This window comes from Chaetodon auriga, chromosome 4, assembly GCF_051107435.1.
Source record: "Chaetodon auriga isolate fChaAug3 chromosome 4, fChaAug3.hap1, whole genome shotgun sequence".
Classification (NCBI taxonomy): Eukaryota; Metazoa; Chordata; class Actinopteri; order Chaetodontiformes; family Chaetodontidae; genus Chaetodon; species Chaetodon auriga.
The window spans coordinates 19655001-19675284 of NC_135077.1; the positions used below are offsets into that span (position 1 = coordinate 19655001).

At 46.5% G+C, this 20284-nt stretch overlaps 2 protein-coding genes across 15 annotated transcripts in view; one reads left to right on the top strand and one right to left on the bottom strand.

Annotated features, from left to right (window-relative positions):
• lrba (LPS-responsive vesicle trafficking, beach and anchor containing) overlaps positions 1 to 5519 on the top strand; it is a 174559-nt gene extending 169040 nt beyond the window's left edge. For 6 of the 9 annotated variants that reach the window (XM_076729272.1, XM_076729267.1, XM_076729266.1 and 3 more), the window contains 4 exons: positions 4 to 105; positions 202 to 398; positions 3482 to 3633; positions 4187 to 5519. In XM_076729272.1, the coding sequence (XP_076585387.1) occupies positions 4 to 105; positions 202 to 398; positions 3482 to 3633; positions 4187 to 4277 (542 nt within the window). In that variant the 3' untranslated portion in view covers positions 4278 to 5519. The remainder of the gene's footprint in view (positions 1 to 3; positions 106 to 201; positions 399 to 3481; positions 3634 to 4186) is intronic. The other 3 variants (XM_076729263.1, XM_076729268.1, XM_076729270.1) reach the window with 1 other exon arrangement.
• A 109-nt stretch (positions 5520 to 5628) lies between these two features.
• Positions 5629 to 20284, bottom strand: part of dclk2a (doublecortin-like kinase 2a) — a 39620-nt gene continuing 24964 nt past the window's right edge. For 2 of the 6 annotated variants that reach the window (XM_076729276.1, XM_076729275.1), the window contains exons 5-17: positions 19906 to 19956; positions 17301 to 17395; positions 15409 to 15496; positions 14825 to 14930; positions 13612 to 13669; positions 13133 to 13252; positions 12888 to 13034; positions 12660 to 12793; positions 12270 to 12347; positions 11835 to 11931; positions 11036 to 11116; positions 10773 to 10886; positions 5629 to 8300 (exon numbers count right to left, since the gene is read on the bottom strand). In XM_076729276.1, coding sequence (XP_076585391.1) covers positions 7491 to 8300; positions 10773 to 10886; positions 11036 to 11116; positions 11835 to 11931; positions 12270 to 12347; positions 12660 to 12793; positions 12888 to 13034; positions 13133 to 13252; positions 13612 to 13669; positions 14825 to 14930; positions 15409 to 15496; positions 17301 to 17395; positions 19906 to 19956 — 1979 coding nt within the window. In that variant the 3' untranslated portion in view covers positions 5629 to 7490. Of the gene's footprint in view, positions 8301 to 9975; positions 10115 to 10756; positions 10887 to 11035; positions 11117 to 11834; positions 11932 to 12269; positions 12348 to 12659; positions 12794 to 12887; positions 13035 to 13132; positions 13253 to 13611; positions 13670 to 14824; positions 14931 to 15408; positions 15497 to 17300; positions 17396 to 19905; positions 19957 to 20284 lie in introns of those variants that run through there. The other 4 variants (XM_076729278.1, XM_076729277.1, XM_076729279.1 and 1 more) reach the window with 3 other exon arrangements.

Sequence of the window (20284 nt, forward strand, 5' to 3'; positions counted from 1 at the left end):
TAGCAGAGTTTACCACGCCGCGGGCCATCCTAACAGGCCACGACTGTGAGGTGACGTGTGCCAGTGTGTGCGCCGAGCTCGGGCTCGTCATCAGCGGCTGCAAAGGTGAGACCGTCTGACCGCCGCCATTAACGCGTCCAGAGTGTGTTTACATGTGCCAGCTGACAGCAAGTTCTGACTTCACTCCTCGTCTTTACGCAGAGGGTCCTTGTCTGATCCATTCCATGAATGGGGACCTGCTGCGGACCCTGGAGGGCCCGGACGGCTGCCTGCGGCCCCGTCTCATCCAGTCCTCCACTGAGGGAAACTGCATGATCTACTACGACAAGGGACAGTTCTGCCTCTTCAGCGTCAACGGCAAACTGCTGGGACACATGGAGGTGGAGGACGGCATCAAGGTGAGGGGACGAGCGGCGTGAGCCCGCCTCCACCTCAGCGCACGAAGCCCCCTCGCTGATTAAAGGCGTTCTTATGGTTGAGGTTTGGGTGAGGTAAGGGGTCGGCGTGCCTCGGGGGCTTCACATCTCTTTTATTCCCTTTCACACGCACACACCAGAGGAAACGCTCCTTTTGATCCGCCGGCCTGTTGTCAGGTCAGATTGCGACGGCGGCGGTGGTAGAGAACATTCCAGAGCAGCGGTCAGCTCTGGACGCCGGCTCCATTAACTACCCTCCAGCGCAGGACGACACATTCCCCATTTCCCACACTTCCTCCCTCGTGGTTCGAGCGACACAAGATAGCAGCTACTGCCTTTGGTTTCCTGACCCTTAGCTTCCGGCTCGGCCTGGGAAATGTAAGCTGGCCCTGACAGACAGCCGCACGCCTGTTTCCCATTAAGAACCCTCTCGTGCCCGAGCCTAACCTGCCAACCGGCCGCTCCTACGCAAAGCCCCCGACACGATTAGCGAGCACGCGCAGACGAATGCTGAGCGATTCCATGAGCGTCACTGAGGAAGGTGCTAGAGCTCATTTGATAGGCTGCAGGTGATTTAATTGTGTCTTGAAGAGAAGCTCACGTTGCTTCAGAGGCTTGAAGAGTTTTAGCTTCTTCCCAACTTTGGGAGCAGTGCGCTGCCCTGCCAGCTCTCCTCCGCTGCTGTAAATTCCAGCCGTGTCAGACGGCGTTAGGAAAATCCTAACATCTCAGAGCGAGGCTGCGAGGGCCTCGACCCCCGCCCACTCAGCTCCACCCCCCCAGGTCTGAGACTCCAACTGTATTTAGTACATACCAGAATCAATCTTCCAGCCCTCAGAGCCGCAGCACGGTATGACTCCAGGATAAATAAGTGTTTGTCCTGGCCTGCAGCATCCACTTAGAAAGAGAGGGAATGTTTGCCCTGTGAATTTATAAGGGCCCGGAGTCAGAGGTTAGATGACAGGCTAACAGTCGGCATCCTGGGCTAATAGCAGAATCGAGTGACAGAAGCCATACTGAATGGATTACAGTCTTTTAAGTACTGGTATAACTCAGGTGGTGTAACCATTCCAGCAGTTTTTTCTCTGCCTTCGTCCGTGTAACAGGGGGATTAACAGCACCATAAATTAAACGTTTTACCTTCCCCAGCCTCAGAATCCGCCCGCCGTCCCCCGAAAGAAGTAGGAAATATGGGCATTAAAAGTGCATGTGTTTCTGCTGGAGTCATTTTTTAGTCATCTGAGCCCGCGGAGCCATCTTAGCTCCCACAGAGTCATCGGCCATCTTGTTTGACCGCCCAGTGGCAAAGGGCTGATTTATAATGTCAGTCTGCAGCCTCCTACCTGGCCGGGCTGACATGTCTGCCAGCTCTGCAGCCTCCTGCTGGGCTTCACTGAGGTCATGGACTCCATTAGTGGAAACGCAGGTACATTAATACAAAATACTATCTGGTAAACAGCTCTGATATTCTTTATTACTGTTATTGTGTCGTATGTTATCTGCTCTCTCTCAGCTTCGGCTGCTTATTAAATCAGTTTATCAAATTTAAAGCTGCACCAGTAAATATTTTCACATCACCATCGGATTAAATGACCACCTTCAACACAAACTGGTCGCTCGTAGAGATGAGCCCACAAAGAATTATCATCCAGATGTGCAGCTTTCAGCTCCACAGAGCAATTTTAGCATTTCTGGGCTCTTTGTTTTGTTTTTACGGCCCTCAGCTTTAGTGTTTTGGTTCAGGCTCAGCTTTTATTCCCCTTTTTATTAAACCCTCTGGACGCTGCGTATCCAGCATCCAACAGGCAGTTAGCCGCTAGCTAACACAGTGAAGCATTCAGCGGCTGAAGAGCTAAAAGGAGAGTGAATATTGGATTCATCAGATGCTCATAAGACTCCAGATGAACGCTAATGTTACCTTATTTATAACTATAATGTGACAATAGTCAGTGTGTGTTTTCAGTGTCTTCTGCTGCCCCCTGCTGGCCAAGAATCCAATCTACTGCTTTAATTTTACAGTGCGTGGATCCTGATTGGCTGAGCTGAGCCTTATCTTTATCGTGGGATTAACTGTTGATACACAAGACGATGATTGTACACGCAAACAGACCCAGGACCAGCGCCGCGCTCGGTCACGCTCCACTCCCGGCGCTCTCAGCCGATGATCTAACGTGGCGATGAGGCCGGATTGATTACCGAGGCCTCGCGCCAGCTCGCCTGTGTGTGTGTGTGTGCGTGCGCCTTCACGTGCAGCTTTGTGCCCATCTCAAAGTGTGTGTGTGCATGACGCGAATGAGAAACAGAGCTTGCTGAATTCACAGTGTGGTGGGAAATTCCACAGAAGTTCTTTATCGAAAACATTCGCCTCGTCCAGGCCGCGCGCCCTCTGCGTCCGTCCGCTGCGTCGTGCTCTTGAAGGCTTATTTATGTTTTCCTTACCGAGTCGAGTTCCTGCAAATGAACTGAAGTTTCATTTTTCCATTTAATGTGAGCCTGATTCAACACACATGCCGCTGGTGATTGAAGCGCCTCCGCAGCCGAAGGACGGCCGACCCCGGTGTCATAAAACCACAAACGAGAAAAGCTCTAAATTAGTGTCATTTGCTGCCTTTAGAACTCACATTCTGCCTCGTCATTTCATCAGCTACGGTTACTCTCTGATTGATGCCCCTGACTCTTTCGGTTTCGGCTTCCACCGTGCGCTGCGCCCTTAATAGACTCCAACACACGACCTGATTTGTGTAGGTCTGAGTCCCGGGGGGGCCGTTCAGCTGTTACAGTTTGCAGGAAAAGCAGATGAGACGAGTAAATCTCCGAGCCTCGCTGTGGGGAGCCATCTTTGTAGCAAGGCAGGTTCTGTGTACAGAAAGCCCCCCGAGGCCGGCGGCGCTGACCTGGGATCTTTTGTTGGATCACATGACCTCGCTGTATGAGCTTTACTCTGACATGAGAGATAAACTGGTCCCAGATCACCAGTCCTATTCGGAGACTATTTATGCACGTTGTTCCAGGTTTTTCTGGAGTATTTTTTGAGCCGCTCTCATTGAACTCGTCCTCTCTGACAGGCCATGCTGCTCAGTCGCGACGGCCAGTATCTGCTGACAGGCGGCGACGGAGGCGTAGTCTCCGTCTGGCAGGTCCACGACCTCAAACAGCTGTTCACCTACCCGGGCTGTGACGCAGGAATCCGCTCCATGGCCATGTCACATGACCAAAGGTAACACACACGCACACACACACGATCAGTACAGCCCGAGCAATTTCCCATTTTCTGACACTTTTTAGAGTGAACGATTAATCAATTCAACATAAAAATACTCAAAACTGTATGAACTGAAAATAAGTGTTAGTCATGGTCCTGTACTGCGTATGTGTTATTATGGGATCATTTTTATTATTATTATTATTATTGCAGGGACATTAACGTGTAGCAGCATTTTAACGTTGTTGGAGGTGAAACAGATCAAATTTACTGCTGCAAGGTTTCTGTTGTGACACTACATCCTGTTCTATTAGCTGATCGCTGACTGATTTCAGTAGCTGCACATCTCTTATCTCTCTGAAATGCAGTTAAATAGAGATTTGTACTTCAAATACAAGCACCACAGAATAGTACTTCAGTCCAGTGCTTGAGCTGGTTGAACTAAGCTTCCCTGCACACACTCGTCTACATTCAGCTCACCTGCTGCGATGCTTCAGCTTTAATTCAAACTCACAGTAAATTAAAAAAAAAAACAAACCTCACCTTGTTCCCTCCGAACTCCTCGTAGGTGCATCATAACCGGCATGGCCTCCGGAAGCATCGTGCTGTTCTACAACGACTTCAACCGATGGCACCACGAGTACCAGACCAGGTACTGAGCCGGATCACATCCCAACCGCTTCAAGTGTGAACTCTACTAAAAAAAAAAAAAAAAAAGCACTGTTCTGTCGATATCCTGATATCCTGAATGTATCTCAATGAAAGACGAAAAAAAATCTGTCCTGTTATAGTAAAAACTATTTTTAAAAAGGGCATTGCTATATTTTGTAGATCTGATAGAAACTTTTCGTATCAATCATAGGGTGGGGGTTACGTTCCTGTACGGTTCAAAACAAATCTATTTTTAGCTGTAAGAGTCTATTTTCATCTCTGGAGATAAAGAAAAGTGGGATTTACGGGGCGTTAGTGAAACCTTTTCTCTTAAAAATCCAAATATTTGTGTACTTTAGGGTGAGTGATTTTTTTTTTCTGTAGGTGTGTATGTGGGGAATAATTATTAAGCAATCATTCACAGCTTTTTGCCATTTTGGCATCACAGTGGGTAGATTTGAAACGTCTGAATAAATAATAAATGTACTGGACAGAAGGATAAGTGAAGAGGGAATATGCATATATACATATATAAATATCTATATATTCTGTTTAAATGTAGACCTCCATATTTAAAATGTCCACTCCCTCTGTCCCTCTGTGCTTGCTAAGAGATTTTCTGTGCATGGCTCACTACTCATAAAACATATCAGCGCAGATCTGCTCGAGTTATCATTTAATCCTCCAGACATCAGAGACACTTCCACCCAGTGAGGTTAGAGACATCGAGGAGGGCGACACAACGTTCACATTTCTTTCCTAAATGACTGAATAAGCAAACAGTGATGCGTTTTTTCTAAAATGGGACTCTTGATTAATGTGTGATGGACAAACAGACATCAGTTTTTGTTCCTAAATACAAATCATATCATCACACTTAGAGCCAGCTCAGCATCCTCAGAGTCTTCTTTGAGTCCCGTCTCCAGAGCAGCTAACAGCGAAGTGAGATGTGCAATGAAAGGAAGGACTTCCTCTGTTTGAGCCTGAGGTTTTCTCCGTTTTCATGGCGGGCAGAGCGCTTATGTTCAGAGGAGATTCAGCACTAAAAACAGCAATGAGACAGATTTTCTTCTCAGTGAAATAAACGTCCACTTGTATCTTTGATTTTGGGGAAACATTCCTTTAAAGTTTGCGCTTTGATGTGGTTTGGAACGTTGAGAGCTACTGTTATCAACAATACTTTTTGCAATCATTTTGGAGTGTTTTGTGTGCCGAGTTCTGACAATAAAATTGAATTTTATAACTTGAAATGTGCTTGTAGACGTGCATTTTTCACCAGGCGTCACAGAGACTGCACGGCACCCTCTAGTGGCCAACAGCCGGTAACACACACACACACACATGAATCTTCACCAGTCAGGGATTTGAAGTCTTTATTGCAGTTTTATTTTTCTGTACTGCTGTTTGAAAACAGTTGGACATTAAAAGCAGCCACTCTATGTCTAATAAAAACCGTTACTCCAGTTTGACACAGACCATATTCCTGTTTTAAAACTGTCTTTTCATACAAATTTCCCTTTACAAACTGCTTATGAAAGTCTACACTAACTACACATACATAAGAGGAAGCTAAACGGCATCATGTACCAGCCGGACTCGGTGCACGTGTGAGGGTTTGTCTAACGGGGAGGCAGGAAGTGGGGAACGGAGTACGCATGCAGAGTCCTGAAGCGGTAAAGAGGCGCGTTGAACCACTGACGGGGGGGTTGGGGGGGGGGGTTAGCCCTACGAACACCAGCTGGGAAAAACGCTGTGGACTTGAAAACGAAGCAAAGATCACTTCTAACTTATTCTTAGAACTCCATTTTTCAGCCAAGCTGGTTTTGATAAAGGCATCATGAAGCTATGAGCTGTTCGCTAGCGGTCAGGCACAAACCGTCAACACATTCATTCACGTAAATCCAACAGATCAAGAAACCGCCGTGCGAGTGTTTGAAGGAGCAACAGACCGTGCGCTTCCACGTCTGTTGGATCTATTTTCAGTGTTTATGTACAACAGTCACACGGAGGCAAAAACAAGCCTTCAAGTTTCAGGTGGACAGCTAAGGGTCTTCACGCCACGTACGACTAACGTGCACGCCAACTAATACAAACGGGATGAGAGCGAGTGTGTCGACGTGTCCTTCAGTGACAGCGGGCGCAATATAATCCACCAAACCGATTTAGGAAGACGTGTTAAAGGGTCAGTTCACCCACATTTAAAAAAACCTTTGGTCTCAGTTTGTGTTTCGAGGTTTCTGGGACATCACTGTTCCCGCCAAAATCCAATCAGGGTGGATGGACTTTTGTTTGTGGGTCCGGACCCCCGCAGGGTCACAAGACTAATCTGAGGTTGTTTTTTTTTTCACTTTTTTCTTTTGTTTGCTTTTGATTTAAGGGATATTTTTTAAACCTTCAGCCCCATAAATGGATTTAAATAAAAAAGTTTGAGTCTTTGGTAGGCAGCCATCGCACTGGAGGCGTCTGAGGAAAAGTTTTTCTCATTCGGATGAACAAACCCTTCAAATTGAACGTGTTTTGTTTCAGCTTTAACTCGTCTGATTGTTTCAAGGAGTTCAAGGTTTTTCCATTTCCTGACTTGTTATCAGCCACCTGGTACTTTGGTAGGTGTTCCCTTTATTTTGTCAACCCACTGCACTGATACAGAGTCACACAGAGTTAAAGGAATCCTAAGTTTAACAGTACATTTGCTGTGGTCAGACAGAACACTGACAGTGGTTATACAGTAGTTGGATTACACTACAGGCTGCTATGCTAGCAAGTTCAGACGCTGAGATATGCTGAAATACTGTTATTATGGACATACTGTCTCTGCTAAAGCAATAGGAGCTCACGATGGTGTGTGTGCGCGCGTGTGTGTGTGTGTGTGTAATGAATAAGTATTTACAAAAGTGGGATAATAAATAACAAAGAATTCACATTAAGGTGACGTACTAACGCATGACTGTCACAGACAAACCACTCGGATCAGTGATATATTCGGTTCATTCTCCCTCAATAAATACAAACATATATACAATCCACACTCTTAGAAAATACCTTGCATCCTCTGAGAATGAGTGGGGTAAGAACGAGAGGAAAACCTGCACTCGGCGGTCACTGGCTCAGCTTACAGCTACTGGAAATGCTCGAGGTGGAGTTTCAGCCTCCTCCTGCCATGTTGACTCAAACATACAGTGTGTGTGAAGAGAAGGAGCGAAGCTACAGGGCAGACCCGCCTCCTAAATCCCCTGCATGAGCTCTTCAGCAGGTAGAGGGCTGGGAGAGGGCGGGGTGGCAGATCGGGGAGGTGTGGAAGGAGGAGAGGGAAACAGGGTTGGATGGAGGGAAGAGGGGGAGGAGGGTTCTTGTTTGGTTGGAGAAGAGAGAGGGAAGAACACAACAGGCTGGATGGGGGAGACGGGGGAGGGGGAGGCTTGTTTTGTGGAAGAGGAGGATGGGGATGTAGGCTCTTTGGTAGGAGAGGAGGAGGAGGAGGGAGAGGCTGGTTTGATGGGAGGAGGAGCTGGGATGGTGGGAGATGAGGGAGAAAGAGAAGCTGGTTTTGTTGGAGATGATGGGGAAGCACAGGAGACGGGTGTAGAGGGAGCTGTGCAGGCGAAAAGAGCAGGAGGGCCGGGGGGCGAGGGGCTTTCTATCGATATGCAGGGAGCGGCGGGGGGTGATGCTCTTCCCTCAGGAGGGGCAGAGGAGGCGATGGGGAGCGTTTCAGCAGAGGGTGGGGCGGAGGTGGGAAAAGCAACGCCGTCAGCTGGGCACTGAGAGCAGGGAGCGTCAGAGGCGGATGTGGCGCCGGGCACAGCAGCCCTTGTGGTCTCGTTGGGTGACGCCGGCGCGGCAGGTTTTGGTTCTTGGTTGCGTGACGCCCGTTTGGTTGGAGAAGCAGGTTGTGGCTTTGTTGGCGAGGCCGGTTTGCCTGGAGGGGCGGATGGGACTTTCCTGGCAGCCGACGATGGCGGACACGGCGCCGTTCGGGGCCCAGGACGGCGACGGGAGGTGAGCTGGAGGGTCTCCTTATCTAGAGCTGTGTTCTGGGAAAACGGACAGAACGACCGTCAGCTTGATGTTCACACCAATCAGAAGAGAAAGAAAGACTACACTGAACTCAGGAAAGTTTGGTAATTTAGCAGAAAAGTAATAATTCCTGAAATATTAAAATTCTCTTTTTCTACCTACAGTCATCACGCTGACCCAGTTTGTTTTTAATGATCTCTATGAATGAACACACGATGAAACAAGCTGATGAAAATGGACACAAATAACTGAAAGATGAACAAACAGAAAGACGGTATGCTTCACACTGACCCCACGAGAAGGCAAACCAGATCATCCGTGCTAGTCTAAATGCAGAGAAAGGGCAAATGAGAAAGCCAACGTTTACTTCTTCATTCAACAGATGCGTGCATGCATGGTGCTCTCGTCTCGCGTGAGGCCAATGATGAGTCGTTACGCGGGACGGAAAACGAGTAAATCATCTGTTCCTCGTTTGCCCTTCGTGCTGAGTCTGAGCAGCAGCACAGACGAGGCGTAGCGTTAAGTGTTAGTACATACCATTGCCTTGGAGCTAAATCAGAGGTAATGCAGGGAGAGGGGAGAAGCAAAAAGGGACAGAGACTAGTCTTACTCACAGCGTCACAAAATAAAGTCAACACAACAAGCATGACGGCCAGTGGACAGCTGTTGTTCCAGCTCGGCGCTTCAGTCTGCTCCTTCAGATTCATCAGAACGTCCCAAAACAAAGACTGTTTGCACTGAGGCGACTGAGCTGGAACAAACTTCCTGTAAGTGGTTAATTCAGGCTGAAACACAGTGAGAGCTAAGCTGTATTTATCCACCACTCAACAGAAAGCAGTGCTAAGGTGTGATTCTAATGTACTGGTTTTAAAAGGCAAGGCTGGCGATATTCTACATCGTTCTTACTGTCAACAAAATCCATGAAAGACTGAAACCAACAATGACTTTAGAAACTCATCAATGAGCCAAACTGTTGCTCACAAGTCAAAGTGTTGACAGACGGACTAACACACTGTAGGTTCTGGTCTTTTCATTGGATTAATCGACAGTAAGAAAAACATAGAATAATGTCCGGCTCATCCTTTAAAATGTGCAGGGGAGTCTTGTATCCAAGGCAATAAAGCCACATTGATTTGCATCCATCTCTGCAGACTGAGACTTCAGAACGACGCCAGCACAGTTCTTAATTTTCTCCACAAGGTGGCAGCAGAGTACCGTTAATGTGGATCAGTGCTGAGCAGATTTCAGATGGTGGATGAGATCATAACGAACAGTAATGGCAGAGAGGGAGGCAAATGACTCTGCTCTCGCGTTAGTGCTGCAAACATGCTAAATAACCTCAGTGTGGTTAAACAAACACAGACCATAATTTTCACATCCCCTACATGTCGATACAAATGGAACGAAATGTGAGCGAATGACGGGTATGAAAACAGCCAAGAGGGGGAAATCCAGGACAGAGTGCATGTTGGGAGGGTGTTAGCAAGGTCCACATCAGTTGGTAGAGAGCAGTTACTGCAGCTGGCAGCCGGAGACGAGGGGAAGAGGGCCTGAGAAAGAAACAGGAAGGAAGGGAACTGGAGGGAGAGCAAGGGGGGGTGGGAGTAGTTAGAGATGGAGGGGAGAGGGCGAAGGGAAGGGCGATGGCTGGAAAGGAAGAGCGGAGGGGGGGGCGGGGTATGAAATGTGTACCCAGCTCTCGGCTCCAGGCGTCCCCTGTGGTCCTGGGTCGGGTGTGAGGGAAGGGTGAGGAGGAGGAGTGAGGAGGAAGAGGATGGAGTGGAGGAGGAGGAGGAGGGGCCGAGGCCAGGGCCCACGCTTACACCTCAAACTGTCAAATGAGATTTACAACAAAAAAAATGAGGCTCTTTGCAGCAAAGATCAAATCAAGTGTCTCATGAGACTCTTCCCCTCCACCCCCCCCCACCCCCCTTTTCCTGCTTTCAGACAGACTGAAGAGAGAGGGCTGATGGGTAGTGTGACCTGATGAGATGAGGGGTGGAGGAAGTAAACTGTACAACAGGAAATGATGCAAGTGAGGTTGAAACGGACAGGAAGGAAGGACGTGACTGCTGCAGGAACGTCTGCCCTGTCTGATCTCTGAAATCCTGTCGGACATGTTTACATACTGATGCTACAGAAGCTAACGTCTTGGATGATGACCGAGGTCAGACATTCTCAGCCTGGTGATTAAGTGGGTAAAAGATTCGCATAAAGTGAATTTGGAGGAGCTCAATCTTCTGTATTTGGGTCAAACATTCAGCAGCGTGCAGTTTGGAAAAGGGCTCGACACACTGAAGCTGCTTCAGACGCTCTGTCAACCTCTGTCAAACCCGTGTCAACACCTCCATGTTACAGGCTTAAGAGGTCACTGAGGGTTCAATCTCATGAAGGTCAGAAATAACAGAAAGTGGCGAACACATAACTGCGACCTGTTCTAAGTCGTGGATTGTTCATGTGTTGGTTTGTGCAGGTTTTCGGGTGCTTACCATGATGACCGACACGCCGGCCGTGGCGTTGTTGTGCTTAGGCGCAGTGTTAAAGTGCGTCTTCAGTTTACCTGTGACCTCCGTCTTCATGTTGTTCTCAATGACTGCCTCGTCCTACGTACAGCCAAACATGCAATGAGGTGAAGCGGTACAACAGTTTTAATGTACGAATCACAGACGCACAGAGGACACGCCGCACTTTGAGGCAGCGTGCGCACATACACACACATGCAAATACAGACAGAAACGGTGGTGTGAGATACCGTGACCCAGGGGTGGGAGAGGATGTCCTGTGCCGTGAATCGAGCCTCCACGTTGACCTGCAGCATCTTTCCGATCAGCTCCTGCCACAGAGGACACCACAGTTTAAAAGTGCTTTCTTTCAACTGCACATCAGCGTCGTCCCGCCGTCGGCTCATTGTGACCTCACTTTGACAAAACACGCACATTTGGGCCATAATTCAGTATCATTGACTTTTAGGGGTAACAATTAATTCAGCTTCAAATATTTTATGATTGATTTCTATCATGAAATATGCGGCAAGCAGGAAAATATGAATTTTAACGTGGACCATATGACCCAGCCCTGAAGTGTGTAAACTGTCAGCATCCACATTTCATTGGGGGTACTGGAAGCCGTAGACTGTACAGATAATGATGCGTTCATGTCTGCTCATGAAATCAAAACCCTTTCTTAAGTGAACACCTGCTCAGCTACATAACGCCACAGTTTCAGGCTGTGGTGTCTGTGACAGTGCTCCTGACCACAGCGACAGGGCCGCTCTAATAGCAGTGGGTTTAATTAGCAGGTTTGGTCTTGCATGCTGGGCGCAGGCTGTCACCTCGATACAGGACATTCATTAAAGGGGTGGAGGAGTTTCTGTGTCCTTCAGCAGACAGCATTCATTAAAGGAGTGTGAGCCATGTGGGTTCACACGGAGTGTATGTGTGAGTGTTAATATTTGGAGACCTATTTCAGATTTTGCATTTAGTTAAAATGGTTGTTTCTGCGTAGGTGTGTGTGTGTGTGTGTGTGTGTGTGTGTGTGTCAGTGGTCCCCACCTTGGCAGAATCAGTGATGTTGTCCCAGTACGGACTGGGAAAGTCCAGTCGCCCCAGAAGGATCTGGTCAAACAGATCCTCTTGCATGTTACTGTCACTACACAGAAAGACACACACACATTAATTATGCATTACTCAGCACACGTCATACCTCTGCAGTGTGAAACTGCACTTTGCATAATTAATTAAACATGGATCAGATCTCTCCCATGACTGCAGGGTGACAATCATTAACACAACGTCTGATCACAGCAACTGTTCGTCTGTGTAGCTTAAGATAACTGACAGGTATGAAAGACAAATGAACTCTTTTTAACATCATCCATGTCTGAAACCCAAAATCAAGTTTACTGTTTAAAACTGAAATTTATCACCGCTTTGGTACCACGAGGGAATGATGCTGACACTGTTTACTGGACGATGTGAACTGAGTACCTTCTGAACGGAGGGAAGCCACACAGGAGGATGTAGGTGATGACGCCTGCAGCCCAGATATCCACCTTCAGCCCATACCTGTGGAAGGAGAGGAGGCGTGGAGGCAGAGGAGGTCACTTAAGGATTAACTTCAACTATTCATGCTGTCACATATACATGAATTGTGTTGCTTTATTCAATATGCTGCTATACAGATTCTCCCTTTTAATCTCCATGCAGCTGATCGCAACACAGCTGTATTGCAGACCCACATTTCTACTCTGCTGTCGTATGTAGAACAGATGTTTCCACTTAAACCAGCTCACAGATCAGTAAAGGCAGCCATGTTTCTCTAGGAGCCCCATGGAGCATTCTGGTAAAAAAAGAAACAAATGAAAAAATCAAATGTACCCCGACTCTGCGATGATTTCTGGAGCAACATATGTAGGAGTTCCACAGACGGTGTACAGAGGTCCATCCACCACAGTGGCCAGGCCAAAGTCCCCCAGCTTCAATGACTTGGTGCCATCTGGATACTCAAACACCTGAAATGAAACAGATGCTGAGTTAAAGCCCACTGAGCAGCTGGATGTATAGACAGGAAAGAAAGTGGCGTGAGTGTGAATATATACTATATACCAGCAAGTTCTCTGGTTTAATGTCTCTGTGGACGATGTTGATGCTGTGCAGGTACTTCAGAGCTCCGGCGAGATTGTACACCATGACGGTGGCGTCTCGCTCTGTGTATTTGGCCGAGGAGGTGATGGCGTCGAATAAATCCCCTCCCTGTGCCGACATCAGCAAAGAGCGCAGACGTCAAACTACACAGAGAAACGAGGGTTGTGCATTGGTGTTGTCCCCCCCCCCCAGAGCCTCGACTGTACCTTGACAAGCTCCATAACCAGGTAGAGTTCAGAGGAAGTGTCCACCTCCTCTATCAGCATGATGATGTTGGGGTGTTTCACCTTCCTGAGCACTGCCACCTCGTTCTCTATGAGGTGCTCCTGGAAACACGCAGAGGCAGATAATCCACGTATGTTACCGTGTCCTCCAGTGCACAGGATTTATACACTGAGCCAGCTCGCTAATAGAAAGACGCCGCATTGTTGATTGAATCTGAAGTGGTGTCAAGAGTGTGTGATTCAGTCTGAGCGTGAGAGTGTGAAGATAATTTGAGTTAGGTGATGAATTAAACATTAGAGGCCTAATCTAGCTGTGTGGGATAAGAGGATCAGACACACACACACACGATCCTGTGGCGCGCGTGGGTGTTAATAACCAAACACTAACATATGACCCTTCCTTGAGTGTGTGCACGGGTCTGATGGTGATACACACATATGGGAAGAAAAGAAAAAGAGACCTTTCCACTGCACTTGGCCTTGTCGATGATCTTCAGTGCGAACTCTTTTCCCGTGGACCTGAACAGAAACAGTGCAATTAGAGGCAACAATAAAAAAAACGGCACTGACGCTGCAGCTACGCCTGTAACACAAATCAAGTGCTCACAAGAGAGCTGCAGTTACAGTGAGCAGGAGCACTGCCACAGTTATTGGAAATGTACGTTAGCTGTTAAAGCCAAGTTCACACAATGAGCAGAGGCACGGTTCAGGTTCCATCTGAGATCTGCTGCACCTGTAAACACATCACACGGTGATGTCATGGCGTACTGTCACGCTCTGGAGTACGTCTCCAAGTTAAACCACTGAAGGTCAGAGGTGGGGTAAATTACTCTTAAAGACCTAAAGGCTTTCTGTGTTGCTTAAAATTGTTTCAACTTGCAAAATGTACACATTGAAAAGGCTACAACTCAAAGGAAGCCTGTGCAGTTTTTGGCCACGACTGGTGCTATGACGTTGGATGAGTGAGTCCCTGTTTTGTTTGTATGTCTTGTTGAGTAGCAGACATGATGCACCTGTATGCTCACCAACATGTAGGAGACAATGCGGCAATGCAGGTTTAAAAACAATCACCAAGTCTGAGCATTCGGGTTTGACTTTTGGACACTGCATAGCTTTCACCGACATCTCCCAGCCTTTTTCGAGACTGGCAGATGTGACTGAAAGCTCAGAGAGCTTGCACGAGGACCTCTGAGCTCAGATTATCGCGGTCACATTCAGAACAGCGGTTCTGTAACTGATTTGTCTGAGGAAGGAAATGAACATCGTGTCTCTTAAAGCCTCAAAGATAAACACAATGCTTTATGCACAATGTCTGTTTACAAGACACTCCACAGGGAACCTTTAAGTACTTTCCAGGAAGGTGCATCAGATTATGAGGACGCACACATCTGACAGGCCTCCTCTCATCATCATCGTCCCCTGTCTGCCTGGGCAGTGTGTTGACTCAGAGATTAAGAGGCTAATGAAGTGAATTCACCGCTGGGTTTAATCCATGGGATATTTCTGTCTCCACAATGCCTGTCATCAGGACTTAAAAACCCTGATGGGGCAGTTACCGCACGTGATGCGCGTCTCATTAAGCTGCACGACACGGCACCGCGCTGTGGGATCGCTGCAGACGGCTGCCGACTGTGCTTCAGACATTTCCAGCCTGATTCGATGTGTCTCACCTACCTCTCCACACACTCTTTGACCACGGCGAAGTTGCCGTCTCCGATGACCTTTCCAACCTTGTATTTTTCCAAGATGGTGGAGGCGGGCGGGTAGCGGTTACCATTAACTGCAGAGGGGAGACAGGGGTTATAAGAAGCCCGGCTGTTTAATAAAACGAAGGGAGCTCTGGCAGAAACTAGACCAGCTCTCAGACTGAATCAAGGGACCACATGCTGTGCAGCAAAATAACACACAGGCACCAAGATGCACTGGGATCTCTACTTGTCCTCCTGTGGCAATTAGCGAACTGAGCAGCAATATTATGTCTTCACACACGCACACACACACACACACACAGTCTTGAAGTCATTTAGTTAAGTATCTGCTGACACAGCACTGGGACATTTCACTCTTTTGTCGGGTAAGCAAATTCTCAAATGTGGCCTGATGGGAAAAGATGAGGGTGATTTTCAACGTGATAGTCAAAGTCATTTCCGTGTGCTGGAGGGTGAGGGAGTCCATGCAGTGGTGTTGTCTTAGCTGGCAGATCAGACGAATAACTGTGACGGAGAGGAGAGGAGAGGAGAGCAGAGCAGAGGACGTACCCTCCGGACTCGGTCGATTGGTTTGCTCCTGGTGGTTGTTCAACGAGCCGTTTACATTTTGCGAAGAGATGTGATGTGACGGAGGGACCTGCGGGATGCAAACACAAACAAAAATAGAGATGAGCGCCCACTGACAAATCACCACGGCACCAGGCTTTAAAAGCAGCCACGAAACACACTGTACATAAAGCGAAGATAGTTGATTCATTTACTTCTTCAGAGGCTGTGACAGAAGGCGCTTTGATGCATGAAAGTGTTTCAGGAGGCTTGACAGGAAACTGTGATGAACATTATGCTGAAAACATGTCATTTTGTAAACTAGATGATTTTTATACCCAATAATCTACACAACACAGTGAAGAGTTTCACAGTGAACAGCACAGACTGCACATTAACTCTAAAATAAGTTTTTGTTTTCTTAAAATAGTGAGGTAGGTTGAAGCTGCCCTTCAAAACGTACAGGCTGTCAGAGCTACTGGAACAGATCTCCTCCAGATCCACTTATCATCACTGCGCATAAAACCGTTACAGCTCCAAATGAAAGATTCATTTGTTAAGAGCGCCGTTTCTGCAGAGCACAGCTATATTTTAGGCTATATTTATAAAATGTCACATTGCCATAAATACATGACACAGCCTTAAAATCAGAGCAGTGATGTTTTGCATTATGTGCAGTGGACAGCAGCGTTCTGTACGTCACTGCACCATAATGTACCTTACAGTAAGGATCTATTATTTAGTCTAAAAGGGTGGCCCTCTGGACCAAAATAGAAATGGGACACCTTCAAGGTCTCTTTCATACATAAAAAAGCTTTTCCCTCTAAAAAAAAAGTTTACCTGACCACTTCCTGTGCCTGCTTCAGTGAGGGTCAATGAGAGAGAGAGTGAGAAACTAGGCTATTAACGTCCGAGTGCTTCCTCATTTAGTTCCTCTGCTCAGCCTCTTTTGCCAGTGAATTTTAAAGCTGTCAGTAAATCATAAAAATCTAACATCCTGCCAAATGAATGTGGATGGATAAGTCTTTGACTGGGCTTAGAGGGGGACGGTGGCACTCTGGAGAACGTTTGCCAGCTGGCTGGAGAAGCTACAAACTCTGTAGTTGGGGACTAACATGCAGCTTACAGAAGATTCCATCAATAAATCAGATTAGTACCTCAAAGTCTACCAGAAATGGATCATAGAGCTGCAACATGGGCCGTACACAGACTTGTAGGTCATGCATGGCTGTCAGTCTGTGACTTGATGACTTGACATAGACTTATTTCATCATTTTGTGGTAAGTAGGTCAATCCGATTGACCTCATCCCTCACCTTAAAGCACCGCCTCAATTTATGTCTCTGAGGTGGCAGACCTGCACTTTACCAAGTGACTCATTACAGCTAAGTCTCGGAACGTTTGACATGTTTAAGAGGACAGATGCTGACTGAAGTCCAACTATAAAAACCTTACAGGAGTTTTTGACCGCCGGTCCCTCTATAAATGAGTGTGTTTATAAGTGGGTCCCCATTTAGTTTGCATCTTGCACACGTGACACAGAACACACTCCTGCAAAGAAATGACACTATTACACTAATCAAGAGAGGAAAAGGAGCAAGGAAAGAGACTGCAAGCTAGCAAACATGGATAGAAACAACACAGATTTAACATTTTTCTTTAAAAAAGGCTTTGAAAAGGTTGAGTTCATTCAACATGTTTGTCACTGCTGCTCACTGCTGAGGATGCTAAATGCGAAGTGAACTGTGCTCAGAAGAAAAGTCCACATCTGTTTGTGAAAGTTCGTACTTCTAAGTTCAATCTCAAAGTCTCTGTCATTGTCTGTTAAACGTTTCTTTTCCTCCATCATGTGTCCATATGCTGTATGAACCATATGAATGTGATATACTGTCTTACCTTAAAGCTGGGGACGGGCCGGGGGCTGGTGGGAGACGGAGTGGAGGACTTGGTGGACCTTGGAGTTGAGATCTGGCTGCTTGAGACGCCATTTACTATATATTGAAAAACCAGGAGGGAGATATGTAAGAGCAGGGGAAAAGGTCATTCTGATTGTGAATACAAGTGATTTTTATGACGTGGAGGGGAAAAAAAAACCGGCTTTTCTTTCCATTACCAGGTAATCTTTGGTATTCCTGTGTAATCTTCAACAACGCACCAGGAGAGATTACTAACATATAGAAAGAAAACGTCCTTCACTGGGTTGCTGTTTTTATTAGATGCAAGCACCTCATGGAACTGGCTCGTCCACAAGGGGGAGCCGTGTGGTCATTCTGCACCTACACATCAGCAGCAGCAGCGCCTTAGACCGGCTGATGTCGACATGTTATGTCGCCACTTACAGGTAAAGAATTTTAATAGTTGCTGCAACTTCACCACCTGCAGGCAATTATTACAATAACTGCATTTCAAGTGCATTTTTGAGATTTGCTAATTTCCTTTGTGTTCTTGAGGTTTAACATTTTTACCATCTGTTAGCAAAACTACAACAATAACCTGCAACATCAAACACGAACCCCCACACAAACACAAACAGCTACAAACAAGCAAATCCACAGCTCTAACTCTCCTAAACTTGGAGTTTCAATACTGCAGAATCTCCTTCTTCTATTGCCTGCAGATGGCACACACACAGCAGGAAGGCTGCATCTACAGGTCTACACTCCCACTGCAGTTCCTCTTCTTGACAACTGTTGAACTGAATCAATCTGATCCCTTATGAAACATGGTAATGGTGAGCATGTCTCAAATGATTTGGTTCTGGTTTTGTTGTTGGTGTAACTTTCCTAATATTTGGGAACTTCCTCCGCACCACGTCTTATCCTTAATATACTTTCTTGTGTAACACAAGGTGCACAGGCAGCCACGCAGCGGGGATGAGAGCTGCCATTGTTTAAGTGATTCATTCTCTCAAGAACAGACGATTTCTGCCTCCTGCTCTCTTGGTTTCTGGCACAAATACAGAGACATAATGCGTCAAACTTAAACTCAAAGTCTCTTCATCTGCATAAACCCAGCTGAGCTGAGGAAAATCATTTCACACTGCCTACAGGCTGCGTCTTTGCGCTCTTGTTTCAGAGTTTTGTTTCACTTAGAGGTTTTTTTTCCTCACTCAACCTCCCTCTGGGTATTTATCTTGTTTCTGCACAGGAACATTTGAAGTAATGAAAACTCTAACATACAGTACTTCAATACATGACATTAGCTTTTTATGGTTTGAAAGTATGGTTTAACTGAGCAGCTATAGATGAAGAGGCATGTAGTTTAACGGCAGAGTGAGAGCAGGATTTAATTGACACAGCTGAAGAGTGAGTCTAATCAGTTGGTGGATGTGTATAATACATGGCATCCCATAGTCTAGTCTTGGTGAGAGGCAGGGAGAGAAAGAACGAAGGAAATAAAGCCGGAAGGAAAGATAAAACCTTGTTTAATTAAGAAACTGAGATGGTTTAAGAGTTTATGGTTCAGCATCACGTCACTGAGGGCATTTCTGTCAGAGTCACTTTCAAGTACCTACATGGAAAGTCTAAGGCAGGAAGAGCGGCACAAAGACCCCCCCCCCACACCCAGAGGGTACAGAACAGAGCAGGCATCAATGACATGGATTAATTCTTAATCCACATTACATGGCTATCTTCCAAAATGTAGCTTCCTCTATGCATTCTGGCCTGTTGTCCAGAAAAAATGCAGTTTTTGGTCATTGAAAATGGATCTTTTGGAAAACTCCTTCCAGGGTGAAGATGTTCAGAGGCTCTGTTTGCTGTGTTGACAGGGAACACTGAGTATTTGGCTCGTGATGACAGAACCTGTGCCCTTATCCGCTGTGTTTGATGACAGAGTGTGCCGTTATCTCCTTTGTTTACATGAGGCGATGTTGTACAATGGCAGACGGGCCAACACAGTGCTGTCTCAAAACTCGCTAACAGGACTTCTTACATGTTTACAAATAAATGTACAGTTACTGTACCCTGCGTCTTGCAGAGGAAGCAGCAAGAGTACAGAAGGCTAGAGCTGCGAAAATAGAGTCCTGTATGAGCTTTGCCAGTGGGATGTATAGAAGAGAATCAGCTGAGCCATCGAATGATGTGGGCTGGCCTTGAGATCAGCTGTTATCAGCTAATGTCGTTGGGATTGTGGGCTGGGCTTGACTTTTTGGACACCTTACATTATAGCTGTCAAAAACGTCCAATATCTCAACTTAAACTCACGCCTGCGAGGCTGAGGTGAGAGGGTTTTCCCACTTGGCTGCTCGTAATGTGCTAATGCTTATTACAGAATGTTTTATATTAGCATGTAGCTTTTAGCTTGTTAATATGCTAATGTTTAGTATGGAATGTCTCATGTTAGCATGTAACTTTGTGCTGTTAGCAAGTTAACATCAAGCATGTAAAACATTAATCTGAAAATACACTTTACTCATTAGCCTCAGAGGTTTCCTGTCAAGAAGTACTGTAAGACAAAAACAAAACAAAAAAATGACATGTGACACCATCGCCAGCCTCACCTGGGGATTTGATTGGAGACTGACTGGTCGAGTAGTGGACAGTTTGCCTTGCTGCAGTGTCAAAAGTGCAAAAATAAATAAATAAATAAAAGAACAGTCAGGCAGGTATGATTAGATGTAAACACGTCATAGCACACTTTGACACCTCGGCTAAACTTCCAGTGCTAAACTAAGACCGCAGGAAGCTAGCGACCTCTCAAAGAGCTCTTCTTTGAACTAGACGGAGTGGCTTGTAGAACTATTACTCAGCATAATTTCACCATCACTCAATGCAAGACGCGAGGTGCTTAGTCACTCGTCACAGCTGTTGAGGTTTGAGGAAGAGGCTGCCAAATGAAAGGCTATTACTCAGCCTGTCGCCCTGAAATGTACTTAAAGC